The sequence below is a fragment of the Brassica oleracea genome, chromosome C3, assembly GCF_000695525.1.
Source record: "Brassica oleracea var. oleracea cultivar TO1000 chromosome C3, BOL, whole genome shotgun sequence".
Classification (NCBI taxonomy): domain Eukaryota; kingdom Viridiplantae; phylum Streptophyta; class Magnoliopsida; order Brassicales; family Brassicaceae; genus Brassica; species Brassica oleracea.
The window spans coordinates 12,389,688-12,400,217 of record NC_027750.1 but is presented as its reverse complement, the minus strand read 5'-3'; the positions used below and the strand labels follow the sequence as shown (position 1 = coordinate 12,400,217).

The 10,530-nt window shown below is 32.3% G+C and overlaps 3 protein-coding genes across 3 annotated transcripts in view; 2 read left to right on the top strand and 1 right to left on the bottom strand.

Moving 5' to 3' along the window:
- Positions 1–3,710: 3,710 nt before the first annotated feature.
- On the top strand, positions 3,711–4,703 carry LOC106329899. Its single transcript, XM_013768505.1, has 3 exons — positions 3,711–3,974; positions 4,054–4,228; positions 4,648–4,703. Exons 1-3 carry the CDS (start codon positions 3,711–3,713, stop codon positions 4,701–4,703), a joined length of 495 nt encoding a protein of 164 aa, XP_013623959.1.
- Positions 4,704–5,378: 675 nt separating this feature from the next.
- On the bottom strand, positions 5,379–8,398 carry LOC106329898. The gene is made up of 6 exons (XM_013768504.1): positions 7,538–8,398; positions 7,186–7,458; positions 6,864–7,109; positions 6,316–6,794; positions 6,131–6,236; positions 5,379–6,038 (listed from the first exon to the last, which is right to left on the bottom strand). The coding sequence occupies exons 1-6, from the start codon at positions 8,396–8,398 to the stop codon at positions 5,379–5,381; spliced, it is 2,625 nt and encodes an 874-aa protein (XP_013623958.1).
- A 1,209-nt stretch (positions 8,399–9,607) lies between these two features.
- LOC106329897 overlaps positions 9,608–10,530 on the top strand; it is a 2,286-nt gene continuing 1,363 nt past the window's right edge. Inside the window, exons 1-2 of the mRNA XM_013768503.1 lie at positions 9,608–9,821; positions 10,003–10,312. Of these exons, the coding sequence (XP_013623957.1) occupies positions 9,739–9,821; positions 10,003–10,312 (393 nt within the window). The 5' untranslated portion in view covers positions 9,608–9,738. The remainder of the gene's footprint in view (positions 9,822–10,002; positions 10,313–10,530) is intronic.

The following is a 10,530-nucleotide window of genomic DNA, read 5'->3' as shown; positions in this document are numbered from 1 at the left end:
AATATATCTATTATAAACTTTTAAAATTTAAAACTATGACTTTTTAAATATAATTTTTATATTATTATAATATTATGATTTTTTATATTTTTATAATTATATAAAATATAAATATTATTAATTATTATTTAACCACTGTTGCATTTGATAGTTAACTAGTCATAAGTATCCCGCAAATACACTAATTTTTAACCGCAGAACCAGTCGTATAAATCTCTTAAAACTGTTAGAAACCACAACCATCCGCATCCGCAAACTCTCGCAACCGCAATTGCTGCGTTTGAACCAGCCAGGCCCTATATGTTGGTGATTGACGATTAACAAAGAGTCCGGTCCTTCTAACCCTTAATATTTTATTATTTGATTTTGAATTAACTTCAGTTATACGAGAGAGTAATCACCACAACATAAAAATAAAATAAATTGCAATATATTAAAAAAATCATATGAGGTTCTCAATACTCATACTAGATTTTAACCCGGATGTCCGTGCAGATATTTTTTTTATTTTATAAATATATTTTATATTATTACAAATGTTTTAGATATATAATTTTCATTTTAGTGTTATATAATGTGTAACTCGATATTATTATTGTTTATATTAAATATTCAACATTATTAATATATAGTGATTTTTTTAATACATATTACTTTGTTATTAATTTTTATTACTTACTAATATATTTTCGAGTTAGGTACGATAAAATAACAATCTGAAATAATCAAATAGAGAACCTCCTTCAAAATATTTGTTTTCTTTCATTTATACATTTTTCATATAATACATTTTTAAAATTTATTTATTTATACTATAGAAAATAAATATGTTTAAGATAATTTATATTTACATGTTGTGTTTAAAAATATACTTCAGCATATATCATTTTAGTATTTTACGGAATTTATAAGTAAAAACAATGTTTTGTTTAATAATATAGCCGTATTATTTATATATAGTAGCATCTATCATATTATTTTGTTAAATTTTATTGATATAGGATATTTTCGAATGTTATGATACTAAGTTTTTTTAATTAATATTTCAAAATATTAGATTGCTTTAATTTTAGAACATATTGTTTTTTCGTGGTGCATTTCAAAATGTTAATCCTTATTATTTATGATTTCATCTTTTGTAAAATTTAAAATATTTTCATTTTGAGTTTGAATATTTATTTTCAAAATTTTATATTGTTCCAAGAAAACTTTGGAAAATTATACAACTATTTTTGAGTTTGGAAGATTACATGAATTTTAATTTTGTTTTGTTTACTACATTAATATATTATTTTATAAAAATATTTAAACTTTTCATAATATTTTCTAAAATTTCTGAACATATTTTGTTATGATAAATAAAAAATAAAATAAATTGTCATTAATATTTTAAATGAATTATTAAAATTTCATAGTTTTTTAATAACATATTTTTAAAATAGTATATGAACTAAAGCTTATTATATACTATTATATTTTTGTATATAAACATTTTAAACAATATATTGTTGAGAGTTATTAAATAAATAAAAAGATAATATATAGTTGTAGATATAACAGTTTAACCTATGTTAATAAATTTATTTTTGTAAAATATATTATATAGTTTACGAATTTTAACCCATTTTAATGATGAGTAATAATTTATTTGGAATGAAACAATTTAAAAATAAATTTGTTAATTTACCTATTTAATATATTTTTTTGTCAGATTTAATTCATATAGCATTTCTAATTTTATATAATACAAAATATAATTATAGAATTTATAAAAAATAATATACTTTTTTATTTTTTTGTCTTATATTAAATGTTTAGTTAATATTGATTTATAATTATATTATATTACTAATTACGAAATTAACTAATATGTTATTTATAAAAATATTTAAATATTTAAATAAAATTGTTAGATTCTTTCTTAACATATTTTGTTATAATTAAAAAATCAAATTTATAGTTAGTTTATTATTAATGTAAATAATCAAATATGTCATATTCATTACTTCTTCTTTTTTTTTTTTTTGCAGCAAACAGCTATTCTATTACTCAAACTTGAGGTGGTCTGGGGAGCCAGACCGGAATAGAACAACCAATAAAACATTAGAGATCTATGAAAAGAACGTGCATTCCTAGATAACGAATTTGCAATCTCATTTTGTGTCTTTGGTAAATATCTGATCTTGAAGTCCAAAAAGCACAACCGAAGAGTTTGAATGATTTCCGACTCAGTTGAGAAGTTGGACCAAGCTTGTGGCTCTTGTATTATTGCAACTTTAAGTGGTCTTATGACTCGTTAATAGTAGATAAAAATAGGAACTTAAATTAATAGATTAGATATGATAAAAAAGTTAATCAGAATATTAAGGGTTCAAGAAACATTCAATCTGACATTAACTGGAGAACTTCTAAGTAAAAGAAAACAAAACACACACACAAGAATAAACAAATAGATATGTGTGTATATATCTTTTATTGGCTGAGAATATACAAACATTTAGTCTGACATTATTTAATTTAATTTGGGTAAGCTTTCCGTTAGGTCACTATCAAAGGCAACATCCCTCATCAATAGCCTGATACATTATTGTTAAGAAGATTTTGAAAAATAAAAACCACATAAATAAATGAAAACGGAGCTAAGCTGGACAGTTATTTGATTATTAATATACATCTCTACAAAATTGTGCTCATATATGACATAATTTATGAACACAGCTTTCTTAAATGTGAGTATTTATTTAAGTATTTTATTATTGTATCTTTGTATAGTTCACAATTTCGATTCGTTTCTAGCATGGTATTAAAACTTTGAAACGTTTGATTTGGGTTAAAATGTTGGAGAATATTAGAGCATTTGGAGCCTGAGTGGTTAAATTAATCTTTAAAATCTCGAATTACATGATCTTAACCTAATTTTTATATTCTCATCCCATGAATGATAACGGATGATTGGTTGAAACTTGAAACTATGGTTGTTGGCTTTCAATTTTAATTTTAGCTGTAGATTTTTTTGGATGTATATCAATAGTGGTAGCTTATAAAAAGAGAGAATTAAAAATCATACTGTATTATTAGATACAGAGAAAAGAAAAAAAGCAAAAAAAAATTATTACAGAAAACTGTAAAATATTTTATAAGAAATATTTTTTTTACAAAATATAAATAAAATTGTCTAATTTTTATATATTGAAAAATTAAATATTAATAAATCAAAAAAAATTATTGAAGTTTCATTGATTACTGTGGTTAAAATTCTAGCAAGATTATTAAAGTTTCTTTACCAGTCACCTGTAAATATTAAGACATCAAGTCACTATTGATAATATCAGTTATAGAAAGTTATATGTGTTGATCCAAAATTTCGCAAACCATATAAGCAGCTGATTATGATACACATATTGTGTGAAAAAGTTCCATTACATATATTTACTGTTTGTGGTTTTCTTTTTTGGGAATGGTTCTTTCAACAACTAAGCAAGGTAATTCCCGATGACGAAGAACTTGCACTTATTTCTGATAGGCATAAAGCTATAAGTAATGCTATTGGAAAAGTGTATCCTAAGTCTAGTCGTGGAATTTGCACGTACCATCTTTACAAAAATATATTGCTACGGTTCAGAGGTGGTGATGCATTTAGATTGGTTAAAAAAGCTGCAAGTGCTTTTACATTGGCTGATTTTAATACAACATTTGAAGAGATCCAAGCGATGAATCCAGGATTACATAAATATTTGGAAACTGCTGATATACAAAAGTGGGCTCGTGTGCATTTCCCTGGGGATAGATACAACTTAATGACGACAAACATTGCTGAGTCCATCAACAAAGTCATCTCAAGCTCGAGAACTCTGCCCATTGTAAAACTCTTGGATGCGTTACGGTTAATGATGACAAGATGGTTTACAAGTAGGAGGATAGCTGCAGGAACAACGAAGACAACCTTGACTCGTGGAGTGGAGATACTTTTGGAGGTAAAAATAGCATATTTTTCTTGTTTAGTTAGTTACTTGTTTTTATAGTCATTTGTAACACTGTTTTTTATTTTCTCAGAAACGTGTATCAAATGCAAAGGTGCTTACAGTTCAATCAATTGATTTGCATCATTCACAAGTTACAACTGGTTCGTCTCTTCATATCGTTAATTTAGGAGGAAGACAATGTACTTGTCGTCGGTTTGATAAGGAGAAGTTACCATGTGTTCATGCAATCGCGGCGGTAGAAGCACGTAAGCAAAGCACCATATCACTTTGTCACCCCTATTATCACAGCTCATACTTGGGGAACGCTTATTCCACTTCCATAATGCCAAGAGATGTTGCTTCACCAGTTCCAGAAAATATCTCAATAAAGATTTGCTTGCCTCCGGTTATACACACACAACCTGGAAGACCCAAAAAATCAAGGATGAAATCGGCGTTGGAGAAAGCCACTGAAAAAAAACGACCTAGAAAACAACATTTATGTTCAAATTGTCATCAATCTGGACATAATTGTAAGACCTGCAAGATTCAAGTTTAGCTTATGGTTAGTCCTTTCCTATGCTTTCTATGTTTGCTTCAGTTAAAGTGAGGTATGTTTTTTTTTGTTGAGCATGATGTGTGTATGTTCTTATGGTTATTAATAAGTCTCTATTTAAATTTGCAGGTGATGTGTTGTTCTTACCGTTCTTCCTTAGTAGGCAAGAGAACAACAACGATTGATCCAAAGAAGTGTTCAAAGCTTCAGCCTGTTTGAGTTTAGATGTTTTCTTAATAAGGATTGAATTCACGTGATAGATATAATATTTTTCCTCAACTTGTATTAGTTATGCGTGCTATTTACAATAATAATCTTGTTTTTTTTTTATGTCTAGTTACATGGATGTGGCTACACAGTAGACTACAACTTCACTAAGGAAATAAGTGCAGATAATTAAACTACTAAGAAAATACGTGGGCATTTTTCACAATAAGACTTCAAGTTCACTAAGAAAATAAGTGCATGGAATTAAAATACTAAGTTCAAAGTGTCATCAATCTGGACATAACTGTAACACCTGCAAGGTTCAAGTTTAGCTTATGTTTAGTCGTTTTCTATACTTTCAGAATTTTTAGTAGAAAATAATTAGCTTGGTTCTGGTTCTTTTGTTTCTCTTCTAGCTCTTCTTCTCGCACATGCTTTTTTTTTTAAATACGTTGCGAGTTAAAACTGTTGTTATATGTAACAATAATTAGTTAACTCAGTCAATAAACCAAAGCTTATTTTTTTTAAAAACAGAACAAACGGCCTTGTGATAAATGTGGACTGCAAATTGTAGCTGACACACGTTCACTAATAAAACTCATGTTGCGCTAATAAGACTAAACAATCACCAAGAGAATCTAAAACTAAACGTACTACTTTGCAGTATCAGTAAATAAATGAGTGATTTGAGGTTCTCCAACAGAGTCGTAAATCTCAGCAGCTAGCTTCCGTCGAAGATCCTGAATGGTTTCATCACGTAACCCTTCAAATGTGCAACCAATCGCAAGACATTCAATGTATTTTATGGTATAAACACCACAGTCTCCTGGGGGGTCATTCTGTGGAACTTTTTTCAATCTTCGTACAGTGAATTGTTTTTCACTTTTCTTCCGAACAGTGGCGGAGACCATAGTACTCAGAATGGAGGGAATCATCTTTGCAAACGGCCGGCAGAAGTTCTGGATTTCTTTATCATCTACTAAGGTCAGAATGCTGTCATAAACGGTAATGGTCTCCTTCCCCAAGTCGATGTCCAATGCAACCCAGTGATTACCATTTACGAAATGACATGCATATAGATGATCTATATCGTGAAGCCACTTCTTGTTTGTGACTCGGTCAGATGGATACGTGCCGTTGAAGATACCCTTATATGTATCTGTAGGTTTCCAAGTCTTCGTATTAAACTCTTTAAAATCACTGACAATTTTGGTGACAACCCACTGATCCAAAAAAGCAATGCGCTGAGAATGGTATGGTGAAGGATCACAAAGTGATCTCTTATAGAACATATGCATCGCAGACCACATATGCTGAAAAAAAAATTAAAAAGAACTTGTTAGGACAAATGTATACCACTTAGAGAATTTAAGACTAAAACATTTAAGAAGAATAAAAGGATTACCATGTTATTCAACCAGCCATAGTTATATGTACGCCACTTATTTCTTGGGGTTATTATCACCTTATAGAACTCTGTACTATGGGTAGATGTCCTGTCCGAGTTCTTCCTATAAGAACACTATATAGATTAAAACAAATATAGGAATATGACATTATTAAACTCAAGAAAATAACAGGAATACATACTCATCATCCAGTAAAAAGTGCAGTAAATTCCTCATTTTATCAGCGTCAACATCAGCAAACGGATCATATGCTGAGACGGACGGTGTCACACCTGTGATGATGCGCTTCACGGTAGAGTTTCCTACGAAAGGAAAAAGCTGAGATGATGCCAGCTTAGTTTGGCGCTTCTGCGGAGGTGACGAAGGTGTGGGAGATGTAGGCTTATTTAGCTTTTTAGCCATGGCTGCTAAGGCATCTAAATGATCACCAAGATCTGTAACCTTTTCACGCTGCACTGGATCAGACCATGTTTCATCCCCTGAGGCGTTATCAAGTAAATGTGGCACTTGAATTTTGGTTTTCAAAACCTTCTTATCAAAAACCTTTTTCTTGTCAAGTCCCATATCTTCACATTTTTTGCTTGCCTTCTTTGCTTTTTTGACAACACGTTGAGAAGGTAAACCATCCTGCGATGTGGAATTCATCTCCACCATCCAAGACTTCAAAAGAAAAAAATATATTAATAATCCTAACAGGAAACAAATATATGAATAAGATAATAATCATACCATTTCTTTGCTATTTACTTCAGCATTTTCATTATTGTTAGCGTTGGAATTTGCATCTTCTTTCCTCTCATCAGCTGCCTCTTTTTGTTTCATCTTTTGAAGTTCCTTCTCCATTGTTGCTAGCTTCTCAGTTATAGGAGCGAGAAGGGAACCAACCTTTGCTTCAATCGATGTATCTATGTTATCCAGTTTTCCTGTCAATGTCTTCATCAAAGTGTAAAGCTGGCTCACTGGAATTTCTTCTTTCTACAATTAACCAAAATAAATTATTATAATAAAAGCATATTGCAGACTTACTTAAAAAAGTATAAATATAACTCACACTTGGACTATTAGTGTTTTCTTCAATCCCAACAGTTTTTGTATCATCACCTTTTTTCTTTTTAGAACTCTGACCATCAGTCTCGGGAACAGATTTAGGACGCTTCAGCCTTGTAGTAGCTGGAGATTCTTCTGTGACATCCCAAAATCCTCTATTTATACAATCATTACGTATATCCAGAACCAAGTTTATCACATCACCATCATCAACTTCATCATCCCACTTAGGCGTATACTGTCCATTTGGTTCTGTGGTAAAATGTCTCACACGCACCTATAAGATAATTGTTATTCATTATTCTATGAAATAATGAAAACGATGAACAGACAACAAAATTGTTAAGAAATTAAACCTTATCTTCATGGTGCTCTTTCTCCTGTCTAACAAACTCCTCGAACTTGAATCTCTTGCGGGATCCACTCCATGAAAGAAGAGGCACTTCTGCACCACCAATTCTGTTTCCGTAAAGCTCTCCTAAGCCCATAACTGACTCATATGCCCATATTTGTAAGATGAAAATAAACCCTGCCATTGTATATGATTCCTTTGTGCTGTAATCAGCACACTTAACAGAGTATATCAAACTCTGACACGCTACGCGACCCCACGGGTATCTTTGGAAAGCTTCATAATCAAGGACTCTCTTCGCACACTCCAACGGAATATGACTTGAGGGAGCAATTCCATAGACACCAAGATGAAGAACACATAACAATCCAACCATTGTCCTCTTCTCGAGACTCCAATACTTGCATCTTTCCAATACCGACTGAAGCTGAACCAAGTTAGGACCAACAACTGTAGAAACCCCCATTTCTTTCCAGAAGTCTGTATGATCAACATCACAAATTTCCCCTTTTTGGAACGGTTCACAATTCATTCCCGTTATCTCACCAAATTCAACCAAAGAGAGACGAATGGGCTGCCAATCAATCAACGACCATATCTCATAATTCTTCTTCACTTGAAGCTGATTCGTTAAAAGGTAATGGACAAGCTTCGCACACCATGTGAATTTGAGCTCATAAAACATAGGAAAAACGCCAATTGCAGACTTCTTTACAGCCTCCCATGCATCAAATCCCACACCCTCTCTTACCATTTGAAAATTGGACAAATAGCTATAATAGCTCATACTCCTTTGCTGACTAGGAGCTTTTCCTTTACTGTAGAGTAGACGCGGATAGTTTCTCTTAGTGCTAGAAGAAGCCATATCTAACAATGAAAACAAAAAAAATTGTTACCATGAATGCTAGTACAAAAGCGAGTATTTGTTGTAATCAAGAGAATGAGGATTTTCACTCAATCAACCTCTTGGCCAAGGCTCTATACCCAGTACTACAATAGATTATCTGTCAAACCAGTGAAGACATCTAAGATTCTTTATCTTGTTTGGGGTCATAGAAAACATGTAAGATCAACACTAAAACTAACCACTCTCTAAAACTCATAGCATAATTTAAAAGTACTACCGATTGGTGAACAAAAGCGTGTGTTTACCTTAACGAAGGGATAACTATCCTTAATCTGATTTCAAGTCTTCTTGCTAAAGTTATTTGGAACCATAAATCAGTTTGGATTTTCAGTAGAGGAGACGAAAAGGATGACAGGTGAAACAATGGTGATTCTCACCGGAGAGTTCAAGAGCGGAGATAACAAGACGCCAAATCGAGCTTTGTCGGAGGAAGGGTTGCAAACACTCGCCAGAGAAATCAAAGCCCTCACAATGTCGATGCTACTATCAGAGGAAGAAAATCAAACCGCTAGCGACATCTCCTTAGGCGAACCCTAGGTTTTGTTATTGTGAATGTTTATTTTTGCTTCTGTCGACGTACGACGACGAAAGGAAAACCTTTTTTTTTCTTTAGTTTTTAAATTTGTTAATGAATTAAATTGATAATGGCAATATTGTAGTAAAGAAGAATTATTGGGGTTATTTGGTCTTTATATACCTATATTCAGATTTGTTGATTACATAGAGATAAACTAGTAATTAACTAAAAGATTAGAGTTAATCTGAGTAATTTTCTCTTTCTTTTATATACTTATATTTTGTTTATTTTAGCTTAGGGTCATTATTGGGATATTTGGAAATGCTTGGACAGGCATTGTCCACAATCATAGATTTTAAAATCACTATTATAAAATTATATTCTTATGTGAGCATATTGTATTCTTTAGATTAAAGGTTGTTACGAACTGAAGAATTACAAAATCCGAAAGATTTAACTTATACTCATCAAGCATTAATTTGTTTCTATGAACTTTTAAATTATAACACGAAGCAAGATTCAAATAACTAGAGTAGTGGGGAGCCTCTTTTTTTTCTGAACAACCAACTTCCATTCATCTAACAAAAAAAATTAAAATCAAAATTAAGCTTAAAAAACATTCAAAAGTATTAAATTGCCTGAAATTGCTCTTTCTTGCGGAAGAAAAAGGAAGAAGAGAAGAGGAGCAGAATCTGTTTTGGGTTTTCTCCTCTTCGCCTAGCTCGAAGACCCTTTCGTTGATTGAATCTTAATTGAGAGTTTTTGATTGAGGGTTTAGAAGATGATGGTAGCTAAAAGCTTCGATCTTTGGCAAAAGGATGTCTTTTTCTCCGCCGCCGAGGAGGTTCAACAATCTGCCGATACGTAATGTCCTTTTCATTTATTGATGCTTTGTGAGGTTGAAAGATGGTTCCTTTTAGACTAGTATGTTTTTGTTTTATCATCATCTAAAGTGATGACTTCTTATGTGTATTTGATTCATGTTATGAGCTGTGTTTGTGTTGTTTTTAGTCAATATAGTGCCATTATCTGTGTGTGTTTGCAGGATGGAATCTGCATATAGGTTGTGGATTAAAGAGAAGAGAGAAAGTGGTCGAGTCTCTGTAGAATCAGACCACCTCTCCAATGAACTTCAAGCAGCTTTGAGCACAGCTAAATGGCAGCTGGAAGAGTTTGGGAGGGCAGTGAGGTTGAGCCATGGGCGTTGTCGAGACGACACCACGTTGACTAGGCACAAACAGTTTGTCTCCGCTATCGAAAACCAGATTCATCGAGTGCAGTCTGCTTTGAGTGAGAACGGGGAACAGCCTTTGCGTTGGGTGGATCTTAACAAAGAGGAGCGTGATGACTGTTGGGTTCGAAAACGGTTCCGAAGGGGTCCGACGAAGTTAACGTCCAAATCCCCGAAGAAGAAAACGGAAAAACTTCTTCGACAAATACTTTTTCGAAATAAATTATTCCTTACGAAAAGCTTTGCAGAGGAAACGCGAGTCATCGGACAAGAGCTCGAAAAGAGTCGCTACGCAGCGACCGAACGCGTGTTCCGCTCGGTCGCTACGTAGCGACCGAGCTC